At 50.1% G+C, this 27,847-nt stretch overlaps 3 protein-coding genes across 5 annotated transcripts; 1 reads left to right on the plus strand and 2 right to left on the minus strand.

Annotated features, from left to right (window-relative positions):
- Positions 1-2,391: 2,391 nt before the first annotated feature.
- Positions 2,392-9,025, minus strand: EIF4A3 (eukaryotic translation initiation factor 4A3). The gene is made up of 12 exons (XM_086879079.1): positions 8,751-9,025; positions 8,490-8,562; positions 7,715-7,781; positions 6,804-6,866; positions 6,235-6,367; positions 5,480-5,560; positions 5,039-5,180; positions 4,137-4,275; positions 3,578-3,693; positions 2,887-2,994; positions 2,680-2,807; positions 2,392-2,576 (listed from the first exon to the last, which is right to left on the minus strand). The coding sequence occupies exons 1-12, from the start codon at positions 8,914-8,916 to the stop codon at positions 2,560-2,562; spliced, it is 1,233 nt and encodes a 410-aa protein (XP_086735205.1). The 5' UTR covers positions 8,917-9,025; the 3' UTR covers positions 2,392-2,559.
- LOC111926561 (ninein-like protein) lies at positions 8,968-26,909 on the plus strand. Of its 3 annotated transcripts, XM_086879076.1 has the most exons (14): positions 8,994-9,896; positions 11,148-11,331; positions 11,567-11,703; positions 11,788-11,925; positions 12,185-12,323; positions 13,414-13,524; positions 14,063-14,152; positions 16,133-16,229; positions 16,758-16,825; positions 21,877-22,128; positions 23,129-23,341; positions 24,002-24,118; positions 24,211-24,391; positions 25,251-26,909. In XM_086879076.1, the coding sequence occupies exons 3-14, from the start codon at positions 11,636-11,638 to the stop codon at positions 25,343-25,345; spliced, it is 1,569 nt and encodes a 522-aa protein (XP_086735202.1). In that variant the 5' UTR covers positions 8,994-9,896; positions 11,148-11,331; positions 11,567-11,635; the 3' UTR covers positions 25,346-26,909. The 3 variants fall into 3 exon arrangements, with proteins under 3 accessions (XP_086735203.1, XP_086735202.1, XP_086735204.1); XM_086879077.1 differs by lacking the exon at positions 25,251-26,909 and having other exon boundaries at positions 8,968-9,896; positions 24,211-24,833; XM_086879078.1 differs by lacking the exon at positions 25,251-26,909 and having other exon boundaries at positions 9,568-9,896; positions 11,148-11,340; positions 24,211-24,833.
- GINS1 (GINS complex subunit 1) lies at positions 25,586-27,847 on the minus strand. Its single transcript, XM_086879080.1, has 7 exons — positions 27,723-27,847; positions 27,588-27,652; positions 27,403-27,498; positions 27,039-27,129; positions 26,733-26,849; positions 26,287-26,361; positions 25,586-26,034 (listed from the first exon to the last, which is right to left on the minus strand). The coding sequence occupies exons 1-7, from the start codon at positions 27,795-27,797 to the stop codon at positions 25,966-25,968; spliced, it is 588 nt and encodes a 195-aa protein (XP_086735206.1). The 5' UTR covers positions 27,798-27,847; the 3' UTR covers positions 25,586-25,965.

Below are 27,847 nucleotides of genomic sequence, written 5' to 3' on the forward strand. Positions count from 1 at the left end.
AGCACGCTTTTGACTTGTGGAGTTGCTTGTCAAATTCTGCCCTCCAACAATTGTATCACTCTGAAATCTTGTTACTGGCTTTACTTTCATTCTTGGCTAAATCAGTATCAACTGTGTGGAGTGTTAAGGCAGCTAAATAATTAACTGCTGTAGTTTCAGCTGGAAATGGCTGTGTGCAATAGCTGGGTTTTTTGCATTCCTAAATGGTAACAATTTTCATCAACATTTGAGCTTTAACATCTCCCCTCTCTCGAGTGAGGGAAATCATCTGTCTAGGACTAAAGCAATTGCACTGTGACTTTTGCACGGCAAAGAACTGCTGGGGAGTGGTGGTTACCTGCCCTCTGCAGGTGAGGGCTCAGCTCCAGGGGAATGATGCTAAAGATGAGGTAGGAATGTCGCATTTTATGATCTCTCAACCTGTACAGATTAAATACTGTTATTCAAACAAGCCAATGCTTTGGTGATTAATCTCTTGCTAATTAAATGAGTCACACGGGGGCTCGCAGGGCCAGGCCTGCCCTTGCTGCTCGTGGTCCCCAGGAAGGTATGAGTCAGATTGGAGGCTGTGCCCTGTGGAGGTGGCAAAGGCACAGCTCTTCCCAGCACATGGACAAGGAGTTGCAACCTGGACTCTTCTTCAGGCTTTGTCGGGGGAGAGCTCCTGAACGCTGTGCCACCAGGTTCCACCATGAATGCAAAATGCCCTCGAGCTTGTGGGAGGGATGGAAGGTAGGGAAAGGGAGGGGTCAAGATGACTTTTAACCCAGTGTGGGAACCTGATTGTTTTAGGAGATAAAAGGGGGCGGTCACATGGCAGCAGGTTGCTGGTGCTGTCCTTGCTCGGCCGTGTTGGCTGTTAACCCCATCTCACCCTTTCCTGGAAGCGGGGACTCCTTCTGTGGGCACAGAGGTCAAAGTGCCAGGGACTGGAACGGGACCTGGGGGCTCAGGGGCTGCATGTTTGGAGTGGCAGCAGCCCGGAGTGAGGTTGTGTCACTTGAACAGCGAGCTGGGTTTAGCCAGCAGGTCAGGTAAGGGGCCTGGGGGCCAGGTGTTGGTGCAGACCTAGGTCGGTCTGGGCTGGAGGGACAAGGTCTGGGCTGAGTGGGAGGCTGTGGGGTTCCATTTTCGTGTGTGACCCTGCAAGGGCCAGGTAAGGGCAGACTTGTGTCTCAAGGCCAGCTACCGAGGGCAGGCACAGTGGGGATGTGCAGGGGTGGGCCATGTCCGTCTGCTGTAACATTACTGGGGCAGACCGATGATCCCGAGGCTGGATTCTGGATCAGCTGAGCCTCCTTGCCCAGTTCCTGGAGAGACCCAGAGCCTGTGTGTGTACTGCCCCCAACAGCCCTGCACGGTGAGCAGGTGCAGGGGCAGGGTGAGGGTGCTGTCGTGCCAGTGCTGAACACTGAGCTGGATGGACAGTGTGAGCACGTTCCGTGTGTGTGCCCAGTGGGAATGTTGGCTCAGCCTTGCTGCTGGAGGCACATGGAGGCACGAGGCTGTAGTGCCTCCATGGCCAGCCCCTTACAATTAGTGTTCCCATTAGAACAAGCTTAATATTTCCCAACTTCTGTCTGTGTAGTGTTAAGGAAATCAGGTTCAGGGAACTGAGGAGTTTCACAAGGCTTTAAAGGAGGTGAGAGCAGCTTTCTCTACCCTGGGCTACTCTGCTGCTACTCAGAAAGTAGCTCTGAGAGCTGATCCAATTCTGTACAAACTGTGGTGTGCTCAAGCCTTGCTTCCCCTGGCCTCCCTGAGCATGCAGAAAGCTGAATGCAGCAGGAAAAGCACAGAGCAGATTGTAACTGACCTCTGGCCAACTCCTGCCTCACAAAGGGACACTGCAGAGGTGAGGTAGGAAAGATTCAAGGAAGATCCTGCAGCTGGCAAAGTACAGCATCGTGCCAGAGACACAGGAGCAGAGGTGAGTGGGAAGATGGAACGAGGTACAGCAGCAGAAAGAGGTGGAGAAGGTGATAAGACAGGATACTCACTCCTCCTGTTCAGGAAGTCTGTGCCCAAGTTCCTTGGGGTGGGAAATCCTCATCTGGAGCAGTAAGTGTGGTGATCCCTGGCTCCAGAAAGACGTAACCAGCAGGAAATTTCTGCCTATCTCGTAACTGAGTTTTCCAACAGTATGCTAGGGCCAGGCCACAGATTTTTCCTGTAGATGTCTGATCCTTAAAGGTTAAGTTAAGGAAATTAAAAGTACATCAGGTGGCGTGGCACAATAACGAAAGGGTAGAGAACAGGAAGCCCTGTATTTTAGGAACCCAGATACGGGAGTGTCCAATGTTTTGTCTCATTATGCTAGCCAAGTATGGCAGTATCTCAAAACTCCCTGCCTCCCTGTTACTACGCTGGGTTAAAGTAATTAAGCACAGGTTATGGTCAAACTTCCTTTTTTTATTGAAAAACGTGGGTGGGAGTACAGACAATATTTACACAAGTTCCCAAGTGCAGCGCAACTCAAGAACACATGACCAAAAATATGATAAAAGGATGGTGGGTCCAAAACAGAATTCTGGAGGGTACCAAATGGTACACAGACCTTCAGATCAGATCAGCAACTGAAACGAGAGACAATGAAAGAATTAAGAGTATGAACTGGCTGTGCAGAGCCACAGCCCAGTGGGACAGCGCAGCACCGAAGGTGGGTCAGGCAGCACTCACCGTTCATGGGCATCTCGTCGATCTGGGTGGAGTAGTACTGCTCGATGTCCCGCAGGATGCGGATGTCGTCGTTCTTCACAAAGTTGATGGCGACGCCTTTCCGGCCGTACCTGCCTGAGCGGCCGATTCTGCGGAGGGAAGAGGGAATGGAGCCACTGCAGGAAGAGTTCCCCCAGTGGCAGTGCCCTGTGGGAAGCCCCAGCCTACCTGTGTATGTAGAGTTCTCTGTTGTTGGGCAGGTCGTAGTTAATGATCAGCGACACCTGAGGCACATCCAGGCCCCGAGCCCAAACGTCTGTGGAAATAAGAACTCGGCTGCAAAGAGAAGGGCACAGTTAGAACTTCTCTGGGAACCCCCAGGCTCCAGCACAGAGCAACCCCTGCTCTTCCCCTGCCCACAACACACTTTTGCTGCATGGAAAGCTGTCTCTTGCACTATCACCAAACTTCAGTCAAGACAGGACCAACGCAACTTGGACCTTTCAGAAGGAATAATGCTCCCATGTGTTTAAAATACTGAGGATGGAGCACAGACATTTTTTCCATGACGTATTTTAAAGGCAATTTTTATTGTAAATAATTATTATTTTATTTATATTTTATAATATTTAATCTACTATAGTTAATAATATTTATTATAATTTATTAATAACATTTATAATATTTAGAGGCAACTCCCAATGTCTTCAGCAAAATAGAACAGACTAATTCTACACCCAGGGGTACGAGCATCCCTCCTTGGAAAGTGGCAATCTCTCAACCCCTCAACACCACAGGAGATAGATGGAAATCAGAGTTCTCCTTAGTCTGAGCTGAACAAAGCCTTGAGAGAGAGTTGTTATGGGTTTCCCTGCCCTGAGGCAGCACTGATGTAAGCAACGCTATCTGGGACATTTACCTTGCGCCAGATCTGAACTCTTTCATGATGGACTCTCTCTCCTTTTGGGGCATGTCCCCATGCATGGATGAAACTGTGAAGTTGGCTTCCCTCATCTTCTCTGTGAGCCAGTCCACCTGTGAACACAGCCTGGGTCAGCTCTTTGCTCAGACAGCCAAACACAGTGGTTGTGCTCCAGAATGTCTGCCAAGATGAGCTGGTATAGACTAAGAGACTTTCATGAGCATTCTGAGACTAAGGGAAGTAAATAATCCTTACAAAGCATCAGCTCTATGTATGATACAGGGCTCCTCAAGTACTGGAAGGAATTAAGAGCATTTATTCAGGAACTGTGGTTTTGCTCCAGGAATTACAAGCAATTAGATTGAGCACATTCTTATATACTTCTCTAAAAAGGCAATTCCTGTCAGGTTTGTCTCCATTGTTTTAAGTTAGACACTTCCCAAAGGTTTAACCCATGGTCCTACTGAACTACTTCCAAGTGGGGGAGCAACCAGACCACTTAACTAGCCCAGCACTGTTTGAGGCACCCTCAGGATGCCCCTGATGGCCCCTGTACCTTTCTCTTGGTGTTACAAAAGATGACAGCCTGGGTGATGGTCAGCGTGTCGTAGAGATCACACAAGGTGTCAAACTTCCACTCTTCCCTCTCCACAGCCACGAAAAACTGCTTGATTCCTTCGAGGGTCAACTCATCACTGTAGGGAAGAACACCACAAGCAGGTGAGCAGCAGTTACAAGAGCTGGGTGTGCCTCACCAGAGACCACCCCTCTGCCCCACGTGCTGTGGGTTGCTGGGTCCAGATGGAGTCTGAGTTGTTCCAGAAAGTCCTGAGAGGAAAACTCAGCTTTAAGAAAGAGCCTGAATATGACCTGTTGAGCAGAGATTGGAACTGCTCTGCTCCAGCCAGACAGCTCCAAAGGGGAATGTTTCTGTTCTCATCATTTTTATATTCCAGCATCTTGACAAGAGAGACTGAAGAAAGTCTCAAGAAGCTCGAATGTACTAAGTGGGCAGTGTAAGAGCTCAGGCAAGAGGGAGACTCTTCCCAAGTTCCAGTGTACAAGGACCTGTGACACCACCAGATGTAAACTAACAGGGTGTTTTTGTCTGCTATGTAATAGGAAATCATAACAGGAAGCCTAAAAACATCCTCAGGGTGAGCCCAGGAATTGGTTAAGTGTGAAGCATAGATTTCCATGAGGAGAGACTGTTATCCACGGGGAGAATGAGGGGACAGCCAGGCTGAGCAGCAGCACACAGAACTGGACAAGAATAAAGTCAGGGAGATAAGATTCCAGCCCCTGCTGGAGAACAGGACATGAGCACATCTGCAGACACTCAGGAGTGGTGAGAAGGAACATGAGAGACTCTCTGGACATTTAAATCAGGGAATACTGTGAACTGCCCAGGGCTGGCCCAACTCAGAGCCCCTGTCCTCTCCAAGGAAACTCACTCACCGTTTCACCAGGATGCGGATGGGGTCTGTCATGAATTTGTTGGTCATTTCCAAGATTTCATGTGGCAAAGTGGCGCTGATCAGAACCACCTGTGTGGCTGGAGGCAGGTACCTGTACACATCATAAATCTGCTCCTTGAAGCCTGCAGTGCAAATCAAGCCACACAGAACAGTTAGCACATCCTTCTGCCAAATATCCTCCTCTTTCACAGTCTGATCTGGAATTCAGCACTGGCTCTATACTGTGGGATGAGCATTTTTGTGAGAGTCAGTAACATCAGACAAGGCATGTTGTGTAGTTTAATCCAATACAGCCTATAACTAACTGTAATTGTCTATCTTTTTCAAAACTAACTTTTAGAAATGGGCCTGCTAGCTGGGACACCTTGGAATCTCAAAGAGGCAAGGAGAAAGCAAGTAAAAAGGGAGACAAATGTTTTACCTTTATTGAGCATTTCATCTGCTTCATCCAAAACCAGCATTTTGATGGCACGAGTTCTTAGACTTCTGCGACGAATCATATCTGTAAGATTTCCCTTTGTGAGATGAGAATGCTCTGAAAACAAGTGAGCCCAAACTGCTCCCACCACTGTCAGGGCATTTTGGTGGAGGAGGGACAGATGTGAGAAATACAAAATGCCAGGTGAACTTTTTTGAGAATCAGCCCAGTTTGGCAGCTCCTAATTTTTAGGTTTTCATTTGTGTTTTTTCATTTGTGGGGAGCAGCTCAGGTTCTCTAGTGTCAGGAGCTCGTATAAGGGCTGTGTGTTTCTCAGAGACCCAGAAGATGTGAGCCTGAAGGCCAACACTATCCCTGTGGTAAACTGTCACGAACAGTAAATGTTAAACTCTTCATGCAGTGAAGCCAGAAGGTACCAGCTGCAAGTGCACCTGATTTAACAAAGATGTAGCAACTACCAGGACACAGAAAATGTGGGCCTAATTGTGGCATTCATGTAGGCCTGGCTCCTATCCCCTCGAAGATTCAGGGGCCGTAATCCTTTCTCCTTTTTCCAAAGCCACCACATAAAGAGTCACCTCAACAATGAAAAGTAAAATATAAACAGAGAAAATGAAACCACCACCACCCTTGATTTCCCTCTAGTTTTTTCCAGGCACAACAGCAGTTGTTACCTTGTTACACTTCACCTTAATATTACACTACCAGTGTTACAATAAATGCCGAGATTTCCTTACCAAACACCCGGCCTGGAGTGCCAGCCACAACGTGCTGCCCATAATCCAGTTTGCGGATATCCTCTCCCACGTTGGTGCCCCCGATGCAGGCGTGGCACTGCACATTCATGTAGTCTCCCAGTGCCAGAAGCCCCTGTGTGGATACAAAGAAATGGATTAATTACCCCAGCTCTCCTCAGGCTGCATTTGTGGAGATGCTGGTCTGATGCTGAGGGTTTTTTAAAGAGATGTCAGCACGAGCAGTTAGAGGGACTTTTTTAACATCTCTTACCCAAACCGCCACAAGAGCAGGCCTTAAAACACTGGGAACTCAGTTCCTCAGGGGTCACAACTGCTTTAGAAGGGCTGCCCTTACAAATTCAGTTAGGGCTGTGCAAAACCTCAGACTGCCAAAGTACTGAACACACTGCTGAGCAGCAAGTGGCCCGGTATCAGACGACACTTTGTTATTGCTCTCAGGAACAGAAAGAAAAAGTGGAAGCTATGCTTTGAGCTCTGCTAGAGAAACACCTGAGCCCTGGTCCCAGGCCTTGCCAGTGCTTTCCAGACAGGGACTGAAATGCTCCTACCTTCTGAATCTGCACAGCCAGCTCCCGAGTTGGTGCCAGGATCAAGGCTTGGGTCTCGCGAACCTGGTTAAAACACGGAATCACTTCCAAGTTAATCACAGGCCAGAGCGCCAAGCGTGCAAGAGATGATGGATCTGACAGAATCAAAGCTGTGAAATGTCACAGCTGCAGGACTTATCACAGAATTTTGTGCTAAAGAAAAAAAAGTGTGCATGTTTCTTGAAAAATAGAACCAGATTTCAAGTTCAGTTCTGTGTGTTTGGATCAGATAAACACCTTGCATTGCTCAAGGACTCCGAGACAAAGTTTTGAAGTGTCAGCTCAAAAAGTATCATGAGCACTTTACAGAAATAAAGCAAAAGCTGTCCTTTCCACTTAGAATGTGCAACCTTTATTTTTATGTCCCCAGACAGTGACAGATAAGTAACAAACCCAGCCCATTGAAAATCACCCTTTTCTTCAACTGCATCTACACATCCAAGTTATGCCCCAAACCTATTGGATGGACACGATGCCCCTGAGCAGAACAAAAGCAAACAGCTGTCAGTCAAAAATCTAGGTTTGGTTCTGTGCATGTCTGAATATGTGGCAGTTGTTCAGATATGATGTTACTAAGACTACCTGAAGACAATTCTGCTTGCTGAGAGATTAACTTAGCCCTAAGAGGTGAGAGAAGTCAGCTGTTAAAGACAACTTTAAGAATACAAGACATCACCTGAACTTATTTTGCCAGACTGGCTTTTAACAGTGAAATTGTTACAGAGTCTGGTGATGTTCTCAGTCAGATTTCTGTCTGAGGGTCACTGCCCATAATTAAAAGATTTCAATGTAAAGCTTCATTTATTCGCCCTTATGATGAAGATGAGTGATTCAGTAAAAATTATTTTTAGCATCTGCTGCTATGAGATTACCTGTATATCCAGGCATTGTAGGACAGATATGGAGAATGTTGCTGTCTTCCCTGTTCCCGACTGTGACCTGAGAAACAAATGTTTGGTGAATACTCTGATGTCTGGACAAAAAGCACAGGCAATTTCAACACATTCCCTCTTCTGCTCTCTCCTACCCCTCCTTTGCAAAGAACTCAACAGTGCCAACAAAGGCTTGTTATGGTCAGAGCGTGATCTGCTGTCAAGCAGCTTTGAGAACTAAAATATCAGGGACAGAACACTCCAGGATCCCCAGCTCTGGCACGTTTACTCCTTATAAGACCAGCATTTTAGCCTTCTGCCATCTCCCACACATACACTTTGTTTCAAGTAAATGACAGATAAGCCAATGTAATTTGCAAGGTTAGTAATTTGCACTAGTGACCAAGAAAGGATTTTTTCAGTGGGATGAATATCCTTCTTTGTCTCTAAGATGTGTTTTTTTACAGTGACTAAACCTAATGAACTTTGTCATTAACCGCTGTTAGGATCACAACAAGTTAGGCGATTTCACTGTTTTGCTTGAACGCAGAATAGTTTGAATTGGAAGGGAACTAAAAAACATCCAGCTCCATCCCCCCTGGCCATGAGCACTTCCAGGGATGGGATATCCACAGCTGCTTTGGCCAACCTGTCCCGGTGTCCCACCAATTTCAGGTCATTCCCCACACCCTGCCCAGGCCCACGGGTGGCCGATCCTGCTCCCGGCCTCAAGGCAGGGAATGTGACCGACATCTCCCGCCCCGCCCGCACTTACTGTGCGATCACGTCCCTGCCCTTGATGATCTGCTTGATGGCTCGCTGCTGGATGGCCGACGGCTTCTCGAACCCTGCGGGGGCCAAGGGACACGGTCAGGGCAGGCCTCGCCACCGGCCGGCGGCGGCCGCAGGGCGCAGGCGCGACAGGGCCCACATCCGGGCTGTGCCGCGGCCCACGAGCCGCTCCCTGGCCTCAGCTTCTCCCCCCGGCCCGCGTCCCTTGCCCCCCGGCCCTTCCCCCGCCGTCCCAGCAGCCCACCGTAGGCGTAGATGCCGCGCAGCAGGTCCTCCCGCAGGCCCATGGTGTCGAAGGTGGGCGTCACGTCCACCTCCTCGCTCGTCTCGAACTCCACCTTGGTCATGTCCTCCTCCTTCATGAGGCGCTTCCGCGCCGAGCCGCCCGCCGACCCCGCGGACCCCGCCATGGCCGCGCCGCCGCCGCCGCACAACGCCCGCCGCGCGCGCCCTGCGCCGCCACTGCCACTGCGCCTGCGCGGGGGGCGGGCGGGAGCGGCGCGCGCGTGCGCGGCCCCAGGGCGCGCGCACGGAACCACGGGACGGCCGGGGCTTGGAAGGGCCCTCTGGAGATCAGCCAGCCCAGCTGGGTCTGGAATGTCTCCGGAGAGGGAGAATCCATGGCCTCCCTTCCCTGGGCAGCCCCTTCCAGTTCCCTGCCGCGCTCAGCGCAACGAAGTTGTTCCTCGTGCTGAGGTGGAACTCTGTGGTTAATTTAGGGACATTGCTCCTCGTCTGTCGCTGGGCGCCACTGGAAAGAGCTTGGCCCCGTCGTCTTGGCACCTGCCTTTGGGATATTTGTATGTACTGATGAGATCTCCTCAGTCTTCTCCAGGCTAACCAGGCCCAGCCCCTCAAACTTTCCTCGTGAGAGGTGCTCCAGTCCCACCATCAGCCCTCCGCTGGACCGTCTTCAGGAGCTCCTTGTCTTTCTTGCCCTGAGGAGCCCAGAACTGGGCACAGCACTCCAGAAACAGCTGAGTAAAGAGGCAGGATCGGCTCCCTCCGCCTCCTGCCGCTGCTCTTCCCAGTTCACCTCAGGAAATGCATCCAAGGAGCTGGACAGGGATGTGCGCGCGGTTTGCGCATGCGCGGAGCCTCAGGGCCGGCGGAGGCGGGGCCGAACCGAGCCGAGAGGAGCCGAACTGAGCCGAGTGAGGCCGAACCGAGCCGAGAGAAGCCGAACCGAACCGAGTGGGGCCGAACCGAGCCGGCCGGGCCGGGGCTGCAGGCTCTGCATCCCCGCGGATGCATAACCCCATTTTCCACGGAATGTCAGTGTCTCTTAAGCAGCCAAGACTCCTCAGCTCCGTGGGATGAGGTTTGTAAAAAGGATCCTGGTTGATGGCCTCGGTCTGCAGCTCCGTGAGGTGATTTCCACTAACCTTGGGTAAGGAACAATGAAGTCATTGCCAATCCCCTACACAGGACAGCTCGTTTGTGTTTGATGTTTGATTGTTTTAAAACGATCCTGTAGGGAATCCAGACACGAGTCCAGACATAGCACACTTAGAAAGGTTTCTCCATCCATTTCCCCGTGCCAAGCCCCAACCCAAAAAAAAAAACCAAAAAAAAAACAAAACAAAACAAAAAAAGGGGGTAAAGAACAGGATTTACTGAGAACAACTCAGGCCAAGACACTTCTTCTCACAAGTAGGTGATTCCATAGACATCAGTCAGGCACCTGAGGGTGCAGAGTTCTTTACTTGCAAGACAGTTTTTAGATATGGTCTGTACTGCAGCCACTGTATGGTGACTGAAAGAAGTTCCCTTGGGAACTGCCTGAGTAGGAGCAATCTCTGCCTAGGTGGTGTGGGATTGTAATATAGAGCAAAAGTGGGCTGTTGATCCTCCTCTTTCTATGGGAGGGAGAGGGATGCACATCCTAGCAGAGGAAAAACATCACCCCAATTCTAATATTGACTTCACAAGTGCTGATATCTGCACCTCACATGTGACACAGATTGTCCTTTTTTTAGTGCATGAACAAGCTTCATCCATGTTTTCTTTGTTTGATGTAAAATACTTCTTCTTAATGCTGTCAGTTCCAAGGACTGGCAAGGCATTTGCTTTTGAAGTAACACCACGTTAATGTGCTAGGGTGGAAGTGAATCTCTGCTTACCCTGACAGCCAGGACAGCTCAATCCAGGATCTTAAGCAAAAAAAAAGAAAACAATTGTTTCAGGTTCTTTTGGCCTAAGACTTTAAGGTAACAGCTCTCTGAAGACAGGCTTCTTCCAAACGTGGTACAAAATTGCTGCTTTTGGAAATGTGGTGAGTTCTGTATCAGCTTTCTGGGTTCTGCTCTTTGGTCAAACAAATTGCTGGCTGTCAGTCCCCATCTGACAGTTTTCACAAGACCCTGCAAGTGATCTAAGTTTCAGTGCTGCTCTTTCTGTGGATACTGGGTGTTGATGGGTCAGCAGGGAGACCCAAATGAATGGTCTGTGCCTGCAAACCTGCTCTTGTAGCTGCCATGAGGGCAGCTCAGGACATCTCCCTCCTGGCAACCTGGGGTTGTTTCTAAAATGTTCTTCAGTATTGATTTGGTCTCTGAAGTTTCCCTTTGGTATTGAAAACCATCAGTTTTCTTCTGCCAGTTTGGCCCCACTGACTTATTCTTGCTGTTTTTTTCCTCAGCACCAGAGGGGAAAGCTCAGGGAAGCAGGCTGTCCTTCTGGCCAAGCTACCCGGGCCCTCATCACTTCTCTAGCATCAGCAAAGACGCTGGATTTGCCAGGCCTCAACTTGTCATTGCCACCTGAGCCCTGGAAGAGCTTAGAGGAGATCTTCAGGGTCCCTGGTTCTGCCTGGATTGGTGGTGGTGGGTGAAGTGAGCAACTGCCTGGGGTGGGAGAAGTGCTTGCAGCCAAGTTCAGGATGGGTTTGGTCACCCCAAGGCTGGTGGAATGCAGGGGTGGGTGTGATCTAGGCTTATCTGTGAGATGGAGGTGGTATCCCTGAAAGGCTGGAGGGTGGTCAGATGTTGTAACAACAGAAATCCTGTTGGAACTGTTAGAAGAGGGAGGAAGTGATCTCAATCTGTGCTGTTCCTGCAGAGGTGGAGCAGCAGCACGGAGGAGGAGGTGAGCCTGGCAGGGCTGCCTGCAGCTTTGGACAGCACACTCATGGTCCCCAGGAGTGGCCTCCAGCATGCAGCTGGCACCTCCTACAGATACAAACTGCAGTGCCTCTGGTAAGGGCACTGCTCCCTGTGAGGAGGGACCTTCTGTGGGCTGCCTGAGGGGTCTCTTCATGCCCTTCTTTGCTGTGTCTGCAGGACCCAGGTGAGGCAGATCGCCAGGGAGAGGGACAAGGCAAGGCTCAGTTTGGAGAAGGCAGAGAGACAGTGCCTGCAGCTGGGCAGGGAGCTGGATGAGCAGTACATCACCCTTGAGCACACCCAGAGCAAGCTCAGGTAGGAGGGGTTCTTTTGGTGGGGTGGAGAAAATGTGCTTACACATCCCAGTGTCCCTTTTGAAACTCCCACTTGTTTTCCCAATGTGTCAGTGGCAGGAAAGTCCTTGAAGACCCCTCTCCACTCCCTGTGGTCTCAGCATCCTTCCAACCAAGCTCTCATCTCCTGCTTTGTGCATGGTGGGAGGGGGGTGTCGGTACCTTGTGGCCATCCAGGATCATTCTCTGTCTGTCCCAACTGTGCTGCTTTTTTCCCCCAGGAATTTTCAGGCAGAAATAGAGGCAAAAGAGCTGCTTTTGCAGCAAGCAGTGAGTCACCAGGCGAAGCTGGAGGCTGATACACGGCTCCTCCAGGGCAAAGAGGCCAACCTGCAAGGGAGATTGAACCATGTGATGAATGTAAGTAAAATTGCCTTGGATGAAACATCTTCACTCTTTCAGAGGTGGCAAAGCAGAGGTGGTGACAAATATAGATGGTTCATTTTGCTCTTGTTGGGAAGGAGTTTTATGCAGAAGAACCATCAGCCACATCCATACAGTTGTTATATGTATTAAACACAGAGCTTGTTACCTTGCCATGCCATTACTAACCTGCTGTGTTGTCTGTTGGCAGTGGTTTGGCCCTTGGTAACACCTGAAAACACAATGACCAAAGCTAAAATTGTGCCAGGGACCATGTCAAAAGCAGAGATGATGGTGTCTGCATGCCTGGGATTACCCCATTTCTGTTCAGTGTAGGAGTACAGATGGAGATAGCTCAGGACTTGCTGGCTTTGTTAGCTGTGAGGGAATCCACAATTTTGGGGAGCAAAGGTAGCGATGGTCCTGTGGGGCTGTGTCTAGCTCTTATTGTGCAAAATTAGTGCAAAGATCTCCTGTCCTTTGGAGAGATGAGCCCATGTGGTATCGGCAATGTGCTGTCCTGTTGTGGTTTAGGAATGGTGCTCCCCAATTTAGTTCTCCTACCAAGACTCTCCAAATCACACTTGTTCACTCCCTCTCCCTGCTTTTTAGTGGCTGGAGAGAATTGGAGGCACAAAAGGCAAAGACCATGGGTTGAGATAAGAGCAATTTACTGGAAACAGCAGTGAGATAAACAACCAGTGACAGCAACAATATAAACAAGAGTGTACAAAAGAGAGGATGATTTACATGCAAAATGCTCATTGCAGAGCAGCCACATTTTCTCTGGAAGGCATGTCCTTCTCCCTGGAATTGAGAGAGAGTGCCTACCCTCTGTCCCCAGCAATGACTGAGGTGGTACAGAATAACATCTGGGCCTTAGCCACATCTCCTCCTGGTTACTGCAAAAATCAACCCTGTCCTGGCCAAAACCAGGCCATGTCCAGGGTCTCCTGGGAGCTGTGCTGTGTTTGGTGTGCTGATATGCCAGTTGTTTAACAGCTCCCTGCTGAGGACCTGTGGCTGATAAACCCATCCTGCCATGACAGGACCCACTGCATCAGGGAAATCTCCATTTTCTCTGCAGGAGAACACACAGCTACAAAACAAGGTCGCAGAGATGGCTGAGAAACTGACAGCCTCTGAGGAACTGGTGTTGGAGCTGCAAAAAGAACTCAACCACATTGTGAAAGATAAGGTAACCTTTCTCTGTTGCAGTCAAATAAAAACTTTTCAGGAATTCATAAAAAAAATTGATCTTGCATATTTTGTATCAGTCACTATGGTCTCCCCCTGTGTGAGCTCTTCTGCACATTAATGACAACCTGGAAGTTGGAGGGGAAAAAAAAGAAGGTGTGAGGAAAGTTTCCAGTTGTAGAGAATTCTACAAATCTGCAGTCTTCAAGGGAAAAATTTATATAGAGTTCGGTTTCCAGAAAAGTTTTATTTTTCACTAGTATTGAAGTAAAGGGTTTGTTTTCGTGTCTTCCACTCCTCAAATGAATCTGGGGAAGGAGGTGAGTCTGTGGTCTTGTTAGCCAGGAAAGACTGCCTGTAGTTTGGTGTCTTACATGTGGAGAAAAACGTTCTTCCTCTTCTTTCTGACCCATCCCTCAGGTGATGGGCCCCTTAGGGATAAATGCATGGGTGTAGCACCATGACCCCAGTGATTTAATAGAGCTTTTGACTCTCCATTTGGAGGTGATTTTCTTGGTGAGAAGTGTTTCCTTGTGCAGCTGGAGCAGGGGGAGCCTCACAGCCCAGAGTTCCTGAAGCAGAGCGAGCGTTTTGCCGAGATTGTGCTGGAGTACGAGCGGCAGTGCCAGGTATGTGCGGGTGGTGCTGCTGGTGTGACTGTGCTGCTCTCTGCTGCACATGTTGGGCACTTTGGCTTGAGGGAGTGGAAGCAGGCAGACCTGATCACAGGACAGAGGGATCCCTCCTACCTTGCTCACAGTCCTGTCTCCTCACTCCTGAAACCCTCCATGGGTTGTTTGCCTTGCTAGGATTTTGGCAGGAGAGAGAGTAGGGGTGGATCATAAATTCCTTCCTGCCTGTAGCCATGGACTGTTTTGTTAGGGAGACATGTACCTCTGTTGTTAAGGTCAGACCACCCTGGGCTCTGTTGGATTTCTTCTTGAGCACAAGGAGAAAGCTGTTCTCCTAATTTGGAAACCGTATTAACAGCTAAAGTCTTCTATCTTTTTGTTTTTCCCTTCCTTTCCCTTGCTCCCACTTAAAAAAAACCCTAAAAAATTTGTTGCTGTTGAACTCTGCTAGAGAGTCAAGGTAAGCCAGTCCAGATATCTGGTGTGTGTGTGTGTGTGTGGTCCAAGAATTGGTGCTGTGTGTATTGTATTTCCTGCAGGGTGCTGTGCTCCTTCCCAGAGCTTGGGGCTCTCTGGGGTATGAGCACAACCTCTGTTTCCCTTCTCCCATTTTTAACTTGTATATCTTTAACTTGTGATGGGTGCTCTGTTCTTTGAGCCCTGTGCTTGCCACACTGCCCATTTGTTCCCAGATGCTGTCTGTGGCTGGGGAGCACTCCTGAGCAGGGACAGTGACAGTCACAGCCCCTCAGCAAGGGCTGAAATGCAGACTTTCAGCAAAGCCATCCTGTGGATGCATCAGGCAGCACCTCTCCAAGCTGTAAACATGTTTGCAAGGCAAACATTCTGAAGCACTATCCAGTGCAGCATTGCTCCAGGTGGCACCAGAGGGTTGAATATGCTTGGTGCTGCAATTTTTCCTCCATTGAGCAGCCCCAGAGCTGTCCATGAGAATGCTGATGGGTGGGAAGGTTTGACCTTCAGGCTTCACCTGCCCCTGTGAAGGCACCCAGTTGGGTTTATCCTTTGCCTTTGTTGAATGCTCTCAGCTCCTCTTTCCTGTTTAGAATGGACATGAAACAAACTGGGTTTGCATTTGTCTACATCTGATCAGTAATATTTATTAATTGGAAGTGTCCTATTGTTCATAGTCTCTTGCAGCACATCAGTTTTCTGGGCAGCAGGATAAGGGATGTAACTGGATGTCTGCTCATAGTGGGCAGTCCAGAAGGCAGGAGGCCTTGTGTGCTGCTGCTACCAGTGCAGGATGGAGGATGTGAAGTGAAGCAAGCAGCTGCCCATCTCCAGACACCTCCATGGAAGTGGCTCTTTGCACTGGTGTGGTGGCTCATTGCTTGGTGTTCAGCTCTGGGACTCATTAGTGATGGAGACGGGATAAACTCCCGTGCTGGCCTTGGGGTGTCTCTGGCACCAGGAGACCAGCAGGACCTGCCTCGTGCTGTGCTTCCCATGGGATCAGCATTTTCTTACCTTGTTTTATTCCTTCTGCAACCTGGGAATGTTCCCTCCCAGAGGCCTGTGGGCCTTGCTTCACTGTGAATCCTGCTGGTTGCCTTGTGGCATAGAGTGGTGCTTGTTGGCCAGCCCGTGTGCCCGCAGGAGAGTCTTGAGGATGTAAGCACAAACCTCTGGGCTCATGCTGAGATCATGGTATTTCCTCTGTGTTGGATTCTACCAACGGTTATTTAGGTCAGGAGGGTCTCAGGAGGCCCAGCCCCCTGAGGTGTCTGCAGACCCCCTGGTTTTGTGTGCTTTTGCATTCAGGGGCTGTTGCTTTGTGCTTTACAGTGTGTAATGATGGTCTTGGAAATCTGGGGTTATATTTCTTCTTTGGCTCCTCCAAATTCTCTCATGTCTGCCTTTGTTTGGGAAAGCTGTGCTGGGGCAGGGGGAGGCCCTTCCTGCTCTTGGTGCTGCAGGAGCTTTGTTCTGTGTCCTGAGCAGTGTTTGTTTCAGGTGCTGTACGACCAGAATGGAGCGCTGAGAAGGGAGCTGCAAAGGCTGCGCCTCCAGCTGCAGGAGAGCAGGGCTGAGGGAGGGCTGCCAGCAGCAGGTAACGTGCAGAAGGGCTCAGTGCCTGTCCTCTCAGCAAGAACAAAGTTCCCTCTGGATCCAAGTTTGCATGGGGGTGTGGGGAGGCTTGTTGTGCCTGAACTACTGCTGCCAATTCTGGTACTGGGCAGCCATGGGAGGGAAGAAGGAGAAGATGGGTGGTGAGAAGGAGGGAGATGAAGGAGAGGAGGGTTTTCCAACTTGAGAGCTGGTGATGGAACCTGTGAACTGGCAGATTTTCAGTGTTGAAGATGTTGAGTAAACAGTGCAATAAAGAGGAAGTAGCCCCAAACTGTGGGTTGGAAAATTCCAGTTAAGCATTAGATGAAAGCTTCTGGCCAAGAGGGGTGATGCAGCCCTGGGACTAGTTGCCAGATAGATGGGGAATGTCCATCTTTTGGGGTTGTATGGACTGGATGAAGCTGCAGCCATCCTGATCAGTCCTGTCTTGTAGGCCTACCCTCACAGGGCTCCTCTCTGCCATCACACCCCTCTCCAAGCCTTCTTGTTCCTAATTCTGTGTTTACAGAAGTGTCACTCCCAGTGGAGCAGCTCCAAGAACAGCTGCAGGACCTGAAGGTGCAGCTGGAAGCCAAGGTGAGTAGCACGGGGGGAGATGTCCTGACTGCATGGTAAGCACAACTGCTACAGCGTGACTGATGAGACATCTGCTCCAGCAGGGTTGCTGGAGAGAGAGTTCAGGCTGGGGAGCAGCATGGTACCTCATCACTCATGTGGGGTTATTTCATGTGCTTCTCCAACCTATCTTAGCTGGTAGGAGGATTTGGAGCCTTTGCTTCACTGGCTGGCCAAAGGCTCTGTGGAAATCACTGTCACCTTGTGAAGTGTTTATGTGGGTCTTGCGAGGAACCAGACATCACTCAGCATTGCTGTCACAGTAAAAGCAGGGACAGGATCAAGAGGAGAAGCAGCCAGATGTCTCCTGATGGTAGGGGCTGTGTCAGAGCCCTGTCACCCTTGGCTTGCTGCACACTTCTAACCTGCTTGCTCTGAGGTGAGAGTGTGAGCCTGCTGTTCTCCTCTTCAGACAGTCATGAATGCTCCTGGGAGAGGCCTCAGTTTCCACATTTACTCCTTTTGCTGCTGAACTGAGAGGTCAGTGATGCTTGCTGGGTTTTGTGTTGCAGCACTGCAAGAGAAAATCCTAAATTGCCACACTGGTGACAGAACAGTTCAAGGAGCACAAAACTGCCTACAGCTCTTCTGCCTGCCTTTGTGCACATCAGATCCTGCAATTTCTGTTCACAGGGGAGCTGTGGGGAGCAGCAGTTTCTCACCACCACATCCTGACAAGGAACCACCCTGCAGTAGAGGAAGGGATATGAGGAGCGGTGGCAGATGATGCCCTGGCCTCTCCCTTCTCCTCTTTGGGGTTCCTTGCAAACAAGAATGGGGAGAACTGTGCTGCTTGCTGGTAAGAAATGGGACCCACTGGTTTCTGCTTGTTAGAGACTGCTGCACGAGACTGACTGTTGCCCTAAGTTCAGCAGGGACCAGAATGCCTGAAGAGAGTCCACTGTTGAGTGGGACCAATGGATCAATCTCAATTGGAGCTATTGGAGGAGAGGAAAGCTCTCAGGAGTATGGTTCTAATATCCCAATCCCATCTTCTTCCAACAGATAAACTATTAATGAGGAAAAAATAGAGTTAATGTGGAAAAACTTTGAGAGGGAGAGAAAGGACAGTGAGGAAAGCTCCAAGGCTGAGATGTGCAAGATGGAAGACCAGAACAGAGATCTCGAAGAAACAGTTGCAAATCCAGGGTAGCAGCTGGACCAGGACAGAGAAGAAATAAAGAGTCAGCACAGGGACAAACTGAGCCTGAGGTCTGGCACTGTTCTCTTTCTGGGGCTAAGGAGGAGATTAGGGGTGTGTCTCCTGCTCATGCCAGCATAGTCTGGGCTGATTTTTCACAGGGCTGGAGAGCTGTTTTAATCTGGAAGAAAATCTGGGCAGAATTGAAGGGCTGCAGTTGTTTGAAGTGAAACATCTAAACTCCCCTTAAGTGAGTGCTTTTATTTCAAGACTCTAAGTTTCTCTGAATGTTCTACAAGGTTGTGTTAGCAGCAGTGCCCACCAAAGACTGTACCTTAAAATAGTGAGAGATATAAAAGGGCCTTCGTTAGTGTTCTTATTACCTCTTTCTTGGTCCTTCAGCAAACCTGCCTCTCTACTTGCTAAATAATCACAGCTTGCCATCTTAAAAGCAGTGAAAAATGTCTTAAAGTTCTTCATATAGGTAAAAGAGACTGGCTTGTGAAAGAGAGAGGTTGTCACTGAAAAACTGTTTATCCTCTCTTCTTCCTGCCTGTGCCCTGCTGTGTCTCCCTCAGGAGCAGTGTTCCCCTTGGCAATATGCAGGCAGAGGATTTTGCTAGGTCATAATCCCTGTTTTAGGGCTGAGATATGGGGTAGGTGAAGGAGAAAGGAAGTGATTTGGCTGAAGTCTGTGGTAGACCAGGGAAACAAACCCAAATAACAGGAATAGAAGGCATTTAAACTATTTTATCTCTCATGAATGGTAGATGGACTGACTGCAGTGGGGAGCTTTTAGAGGTGCTGGAAAAGATGTGATGGGTGTGAGTCTGAGAAAGCAAAAGGTGTGGGAACTTTCTGTGAAGTTTAACAAATTGCCTTGACTTTGCAACATAAAAACCCCTTTGTATTGCATCTGCAGCAAATGCACATTCAGAGGCTGGCTGAGCTTTTCAAGCTGTGATATCAAACCAAGGTCAGGAAAATTGTTTTATCTTTAGGAAAGATGCGGAGGTTGAGCATAACCAAGAGCTGCCGTGGAATGAATGCCAGCATGAGGACAGCTGTGAGGCTTTATTGGAGGAACATTGGTGTGAGAGGAGGTGATTTCCCAACAATAAAGGCTCCAAGGTGAGGCCTACAAGAGCAGGGCACCCATGAGAAACAGTAGTGGAAACAGAAGAAAAAAGACAAGTCTCTGTGGAAGCAGAGGCAGCTCAAGTTGTAAGAAAAGGTTAAATGATGAATAAGCCAAGCCACGTGAAATGCTGGCTGTTGGGTATAAAAAGATTAAAAAGGCAGCAGGCTGAAATGGGAGTAATGCAGAGACAGTGAAGCTGCGGGCTCTGGTGTTAAAAGGGACAAGGTGTCTGGAGAGCTGTCCTCTGGGGGAAAAGGAGCTGATCCCCTAAGACTCAGATGAGCAGGTGGACCAAAATCTTCTGTTGCCACTTCAACACTGAAGGAAGGACACACCAGTGCAGGCAGTGCAGACGTAACAAATGGCCTGTCAATCTACAAGCTGGAGCAGAAGGGAAAGCATTTCAGGGAGAAATGGAATCTTGATAGACAAGGGGATGTTCTTGGGAAGGAGGCAGAGACAGCACAGTTACATGCCTCCAAAGAGCAGACATCTCAGGACACAGACCTGACCTGCAGGGCAAGAAGAGAAGGCAAAAAGCTCTGGGAGACAGAGTGGTGTAACAGCATAGGGGGAAACCTGACATTCAGGCTGTCAAAACAGAGCTGAAGAGGAACAGGTTGACACAGGAGCTGATGCAGCTCAAAGATGTCATGCAGTAGTTGGAAAATGAACCCAGAGCTCAGGAGAGTGTCAGGTTTGAGTGCAAAGGTAATTTGAAGAACTAACATGCTACTGCAAACAAAAAGCAGATGCCTTGTGAGACACAAGGCTGATGAACGCTGTAACAGCAGCTATGTTCTCTTGGATGTTCTAACAGCAGCTTTGTTCTGCTGCTCACATGAAATGGGCAATGAACTAGGATACTTCCAATTAATAAATATTACTGAGCACATGTAGATAAATGCAAAAGCTATGTTGTGTATTTATTGACTGTGGGAGCGTGGTCTGGGAGCTGGGATGTGCTCCTGTGGTTGTGGGTGACTACCCATTTATCTCCTCTGCCTTGTACATGGACCTTGGAGATGCCACAGGAAGCACAGCTTCCTTGGAAAAGCAGCTTGTAAAACTTGGAAAGCAGCTGCACTGAGGTGAGCAAACACCACACAGCCCATGGACTGTCCTTGTGCTTCAATAAGAGAGGAAGAACTTCCTCACACAGCTCCTTTGTGTGCCACAGGCACACAGACTGCAATGCTGTCCTCCCTGCCAGGATGGATGGTCTGTTATCTTGCACCTTCCCTTGAGGAATTTGGGTCCTATAAGGCTCTGGTGTTTAGCAGCAGTTATAGGATAGGACTGTCTAACACAGGACTAAGCTTCATTCCCACAAGTGCCGGTGTTCATGGCCTCCTGGGAGACTGGCAGTACCAAGAGAAGTGGAAGGATAATGAGACCACCTCAGATTTGGGGTCACAGCTGTTGTGTCCAGCACTGTAAAATCACAGAGGTCTCACAAACAAGCTGGTTTTACCAGATCTGGCTTTATTGCAGTTGAGGGGTTGGCCTCACCACCTGTTAGCCTGTAATGAAGTCTTGGTGTGTTTTGATGAATCAAATCACTTTGTATCCACAGGACTGCAAAATAATTTTAGCCACCTGGAAGCCACATAAATTCAGTCTGATGCTCTTTGTCCTTATTCCCCTTTATTTTCCTTCCCTTGAAGACCTGCTCCTTTTCTAGTGTTGTCTCTTGATTGTTCCCACATGTTTTGCCCGAGTCATGGGAAGGGTTTTTCTCAGTTTTTAGTCCTTGCTCTCTTTGGGAACCAGATTGGAAAAGGTCAGGGAGCCAGCTCAGAATGCCAGAGTAAACAGGGGATGTGCATGGTTTTCTCACTCTGCTGTCTCCCTGTGCTGGCTGCTGGAGAACAGCTTGCTGAAGAGTTAACACGGGATGGATTTCTTCCTTAGGAAGCTTTAGGTAGGTGCTAGGGTCACCCACTGAGCCATAAATCTGGGGAGAGATGAGTTTTAGGTGTGGATGATCCCAATCTGCTAAGATGTCCCTCCCATTGCTCTTCATCCCTTGATTTTTAGGCCTCTGACAGCGTTGCAGGACTTTGGATGTCCCCAGGCTGTCTGCCCTGGGCTGGCCTGAGTCACCTGCTGGGGCAGACACCCGACTCACTCCTGAATCAATTCAGGGCCATATCTGTTTTGGCTTGGCTTTGCTTCCTGTTGTGGGCCAAAACCAGATGTGGGACTACCCAAAACAGGGCTCTCCTCTGTGGGGCTGTGCTTTGCTGCTCTCTTGTCTTGAAGCTGATCCTATCCCTCTTCCCAGCAGGAAAAACAGGAGTGAGTTGGGTAGAGAGAAGGTGGAGGAGCTGGCTGAAATAGCAGAGTTAACAGCATTGGTAAGAAGCCACTAACCCCAACTGCCAGGCTCTTGGCTCAAGGATTTATAAGGACAAAAACTGCACTTATTCAGAGAGGAGAACAAAAATGTTAGTTTTGAACATTCAAACCCAGTCTTGCTTTGAGGGACCAGCTTCATCTTATAACTTGTAAAGCAGTGAGAACTTGCGTGACAAAAGCCACTGAGAGTCTTACAGAAGGGGAAAGTCTTTAATGGTTTTTACTACTTTCACTCTTTCTCCCTGAGATTTCTCTCACTCCCAGTCTCAAACCCACATGGCCCAGTCAGTCTTTGTTGCATGTGTTCCCACTCCAAGCCACTTGTGCATGATTTGTTGGTTTTTTTTTTTTCCCCTCAACCTTTTCCAGGGTGAGAAAGGCAAGGAGGAGCTCTCTCACCCCAATGTCAAGAGGCATCAGGTGGGCTGTGAACACCCTGAGCACAAGGCTGGTCACAGTGATGACCCTGGCACTGCCCAGCTGCAGAGCCAGAGGCTTCTGGAGGCTGAGTGGCTTGGAGGAGCAGAGATTGCTGCAAGGCTGGAGCACCACCAGAGGCATGCAGCATGTTGGATGGAGATGGAGCTGCTCCAACAGCAGCTCCAGGCCTCACAGGAAAAGGTGAGTGTCCTTCATTCGGTGGCAGGCTGCTGAGTGGTCTCTGATGTTGGTATTGTCCTGCCTGGACACCCTCTCCAGTCAGAAAAAAGTTGTCTTCTTCCTCTTTGTGGGGAGAAAGGATTCTCCCTCCTGCTCAAGATACAGCTGAAGCCAGTTCAGGTGCAGATGGGAACAGGTCCTTGCTTGCAGCTGCCCCTGTACTATTCCCTCTATCCTTGTCCTGTGCAGGCTGGCTGGGCAGAGGGGGTGGAGGCTGAGTGGAGGTGGCTCACACAGGGGTGTCAGGAGCTGTGGGTCCCCATGGCTCAGCTGACAAAGGAGCTGGAAGAGTGGTAGAACTGGATAAGGGGTTGGGATGACAGCAGCCAGACAAGGCTTGTTGAGGGATGGGAAATGAGGTGGTCAGAGCAGAGTAACTTGGATCACTAGGACAGAGAGGAAAGCCAATGTGAGAAATCTTCCAATGTGTTAATATCCCTCTCCTGCATTCTACCCTGGGGACTGGCTTTCCAAAGTACAGTTTACCCATGCCAGCCATTCCCTAGTGCAAAGTTGGGCCAGACCTGCTTCCCAGTACCAGGTTTGCCCTTTGCTGGAGACAGGAAGCAGAGGACATGTAGTACAGGACATTTAGTACATCACAGCTAGCCTGGGATGTATCCAAGAACCCAGGTGAGCAGCCCCTCAATCTCTTGCTCTCGTGGCCCTTGGTGCTGGGATTTCCAGCCAGAGAATCCCTCCAGCAACTCCTGCTCCTCACTATTGAGCAAGGGGAGCATCTCTCAGCAAAGGGGCTCTGTTTCTCCTCCTGCAGCTCTCAATTCCTTGCTTTGCAGGCTGCCCAGTGAGCACCACTCCCATGGTCCTGCAGCTCTGCTGTGCCCATGCTGGGGGGAGAGCTGAGGGCATTATCTAACCCCTCCTCTCCCCCAAAACACAGCCTGGGTCTGCTCCGTTGTTGGCTCAAAGCTGTAACCAGCTGCCAACCTTTCTGTTACAGCTTTTGGAAGCCAAAGCAAGCCTGAGCCTGGCCCAGGCCCAGCACGCTCTGCAGTTGCAGCAGGCCAAGGCCCAGATAAACAACATGGTGCCGAAGAAGCAGTTTGAGCAGCTGCAAAACACCTTGAGAGAGGAACAGTGCAAGACTCAGCAGCTCCAGGAAAGCCTCCAGCAGCAGGCTGAGCAAATGTGCAGGCAGCTGGTCAGGACCCAGGTAAGCAGGGAATTGCAGGAGCTCTGTCAAGGGTACTGTGAAGGGAACACTGCTGGCCTGGCAACCTGGAAGGCAGCTGTGATTGAAGCCACCAGAGGTTTGGGTAGAAGATGCTAGATATAAAGAACCCACATGGAAAATGCACCTACCTTCAAATTCAGCTGCAACTTTGAATTCTTCATGAATCCTCCAGTCACCACCCTGCACTCAAAGAGGTGGATTTATCTCTAGGGCACTGAGCAACCAGGTCTTGAGTTTTTGTGAGTTTGTCTTCTGGGCAGAGACTGGGAAAATTATAACCTAAAGAATTATAATGAGCAGGCACAAGGACTGAATCCAAGGAGACTTTGTCTCTCCCTGAGCTTTCCTGGACATGGCTGGGAGAGGGGAGGCCGATGGCTTACTTTTATAGAAAACATTGCTGGAAATTCTGTGCCTTGTCTTAAAACTGGTTGGGTGTAGACCTAGGGAAGGTTGTACTGCTCTAGACATCTGTCCCACTGCTCTTTGTATCTGCACCTCTGATGAGTCCCCCCTGCTCTGCCTCAAGGAGTGTGAGGGCCCATGAAAAAGGGCCTTGGGGAAATGTACAGTCCAGGGTTGCCAGAAGCCAGGAGAGTGCTGGGATACCCTAAAGACAGGCTTTCTTGCCCACTGCAGGAGGAACACGAGCAGCTGCTGCAGGCAGCTGTGGAACAGGCAGAGGGGCTGGAACAGAGTCTGAGGAATGCTGAAGCTGTGCTGGCAGAGAGGGCAGCTCAGCTCAGAGATGCCCAGGTGAGTGCAAGAGGGGCTGGTGTTGTGTCTCCCTGCCCATCTGGTACCCCTGCATGGGATGCTGAACCTGAAGCCTCCTGTCCCTGCTTTAGGCCCAAATCTCCAGGAACAGACTATTGATTGAAGAGCTCCGTGGAGAGAACAGGAGGTTTGCAATGGCCCTACAGGCTGCTGAGCTGAAGCAGAAGAGCATGGAGGAGAAGAACCAGCTGTTGGAGGAACAAGCCTCAGCTCTGAAGCAGCTTATTGGAAAAATCACACCAGCATCTCTGAGTGGGTGATGGGACGTGTGCAGTGGTTCTGGCTGGGGCTGGTCTGGTGCAGAATGGGAGGTATGGGTTGGGAAATCAGCCTTGTCCTTTCTGGTCTTGCCAGGATTTTCCTGTGCAGAAAATAGCAAATGGGGAGCCTAGAGTCCTTTTTGTGGAAATTGGTCCTGTGGGTAGCTGAATTTTCCAGCTGAAAGCAGCAGCCTTGGTGCCTTTCTGTGGCAGTGTGCTGTTTTGTCATGCCTGTCTCAGGGCAGCCATTTCACAGGATTTTCTTTGGCAGTGTTTGCTGGTGATGCAGGTGCTTGCTCTCTGCAGAAAGCTGATGTTGGAGCCACAGTTACATCTTGAAAGCCAGGGCAGAAGGGCTTGCAGGCCCCTGTGCCTGGCTCACTCCAAGCAGGAGAGCTGAATTGTGGCATTAAAATGTTTGTAATGTTACAGCACCTCCTGCCATCCCCAGTCTGCTCTGTATTTCAGTAACCTTCCCCAACTGCTGCTGAACATTTATTCCCAACAGCTCCTCCTAAAGCCTGAGCCTAGGATCCAAAACCAACCAGATTGTTGCCTCTGCAGTGAGCAGGACAGAGCAATGCTGTAATGCCCCAGGCATTTATCCTGTTCCTGCCCTCTTCCCCAGCTGTTTGCTTTTTCGGCTCCAGACTGAGATGGGGGCTAAGCAAACCTCTAGTCTTACCTAGGGCTAACGTTTTTGTGAGTGCTTTCCCAGGCAAAGTGCAAGAGCTGAGCAGCTCCATTAGCAAAACCAGACAGAGAAAGCAGCTCTTCAGCCTTGTTCTGGTTTTGTGCTAACCAGAATCCTTAAAACCCTCTGCTCCCTTTCCCACCCCAACTCCAAACAGCCCATAGGCCCTGCCAGACACTGCTCTGGGATAAGAGATTCTTCAGAGGAACAGAGGCACAGACCAAGCACACTGGGAAAAACCCAGGCCCGTGACCCAGACTTCAATGATCATACACACAGCACGTCAAGAAATATTTATGGGACTCTGATGAGGACTAAGTTTCATGTCTAATCCTGGAAAGAACCTTGTGCAGCCTTATCTGGCACTTGGAAGAGCAATTCCAGTGAGATGCTTAAATAACCATCACACTGCAGGGTCAGGATGGGTTTGGCTGGAGAGGCAGATCAGAGTGCTGAATGAACATCACATTAACTCTTAAAAACTCAAGAGACTGAGGCTGAAGGAGTTCTTTATTTTGCAACTATGGAGTTTTCCTGGCTTCCAGAGCCCAGCCAGTCGGTGTCTTACTTCCACATCCACTGTGTGAACAAAGAACTACTCTTAAGCAAAAATGCATTCACAAACCTTGGTTGTACGTGTGGGGCTTGGATAATGCCCCCCCTGCTATCCTGGATTGCCAGGATTGCTGCATTACCAGCATGCACCCTTTGCTCATGAAGAGCTGTGGTTTTGAGGCTTCAAAGGCTGTTATGAGGAGTGGCAGGATGCCACTGCAGAAACACTGAGGTGTCTGAAGTCCTGCACACACCAGAGCTCAGTCCCCATCGTGGGCAGGCCTCCAAGCAAGAGCTGTCCCTCCTGTCCTGCACCCTTAGGACAGGACGTGCTCCAGGATTCCTTGTCTGATCAACTGCTCACATTTCCAGCGGGGTAAAAAGTGCTGCACACAAACACAGAAAAACCCTCCTTGAATTGGCTGGATTTGCTGCTGCCCACAACCAGCTCTGTTTGTTGTGCTGCACATCCAGCGCCTCATGGTACCAGATCAGGCAGAGCTGCACTCTGGACCATGCAGACAGCAAGGAGCTGTGTGTGCAGGGACTGGGACACGCTGCAAGGCCAGCATGAGCAGGGGGATGTCATGGGAGTGAAAGGGATGGAAGAGAACAGACCACACCCCTGCCACGGGTACCTGGCTGTTCTTCTTCAACAGGATGGTAGTGCCATCTTCGATCTCAAATTCCCCATGGTCTTTTAAACACCGCACCTGCCAAGTGGAAACACAGCTCTGGAAGAGTCCAATGAAAAAACACAACCACCCCCTGCAGGTAACAGTCCTTAGCATGGGAACATGGTTTCTGATTGCTGTAGTTAGTTAAGTTTCTGCAAAAAGCTGCAGAAACCTCTTACTGGGTAATTCACCCCAGCACAAACTAGAAATGCCATCTCTCAACATACTTTGTGCTCTCAGTAGGAGTAAAATGCTGGCAGGCAGAGTAAAACACAGAAACCCGTGAAAGCTTTGGAACTCTGAAAGGTTTTTCTTGATGAACTGACTTGGGATGGGGATGAAATGCTCGGAAAGAGATAGTCAGGAAAATGTTTATTCATGGACAGAAACCAGGATCTTGCACTTACTTCAATGTACAGGCTTTTAGGAGGTTTGATGTCCTGTGTGAGGTCCAGGCCCTCCTCTCCTCCTACTGACCTCATGTAGGTAGCCAGAGACTTTTTGTACTGGTTGAACCACTCCACCTGTGGGCATTAACACAACTGTACCCACAGACAATGAATACACACAACTATTCACATTAAGATATGTTGTATGTCATGCCTACAGGAGGGAAAGACTACCCTATTTTGATTGTACTAAATAATCCTGCAGGAGATTCCATATCAGAATACGTGGAAAGAGGAGAAGAGTTTGAAACGGGGCTGACTCACTTCCTCAGCTGACATGTGGAACTGGATGGTGTTGGGCAGAACGCTGCCGTACTCCCACCTCAGAGCTCGGATCCGTAGCAAGCGGTCATACCTAGGGGAACAAATGGGGCAAACCCACCGCCTCTGCAGAGGTGAGCGCTGGCAACATCCCCAGGCAACAGCCACAGCCAGCAATCTAAACTTCTAAAGAGCAGGAGGAAGCAGAACCCTCTCTTTGTGGTGACAGCAGCAATGAACACAAGGAGAAGCAGCTCCACAGCTGCCTGCGGAAAAGCCACCTGCCCGGGCCGGGAGTCCCAACCCGCTGTCCCTGGGGACCGTGTGCCGGCAGGGCTGAGCCCAGGGCGGCGCCCCCCGCACTCACAGGTACGCCAGGAGGCAGCGCTGGTTCCGGAGCAGGCAGCAGTGCCGGAACCGGATGAGGAAAATCAGGTCCGTCCGTCCCGACTTCGCTTCGGACCTGGGGGATGAGGGGAAGGGGAAAGAGGAGTAGGAGGAGAGCTGCGGGCCGGGGAGCACCGCCCGTGCTGTGCGGGACGCCCAACTCACACGTCGGCCTGGTTCCGCTCGTACAGCGCCCGCATCTCCTCCAGCGCCTGCCGCATCTCCTCCGTCTGCAACAGCGGGCACAGTCAGTGGGAGCGGGCCGGCGGCGGGGCCCACCCCGGTGTTGCCGGTGCTCACCCGGAAGGGCGGGAGGTGCCCGCCGGCGGCGCGGTGCAGCTCCCGCACCAGCTCCAAGCCCCGCTCCGCCGCCATCGCGCCCGGCCGCGCGCGCGGGAAGCCCGCCCGCGCACCAGCCAATGGCG

Source organism: Cyanistes caeruleus, chromosome 2 (genome assembly GCF_971803275.1).
Source record: "Cyanistes caeruleus chromosome 2, bCyaCae1.hap1.1, whole genome shotgun sequence".
Classification (NCBI taxonomy): Eukaryota; Metazoa; Chordata; class Aves; order Passeriformes; family Paridae; genus Cyanistes; species Cyanistes caeruleus.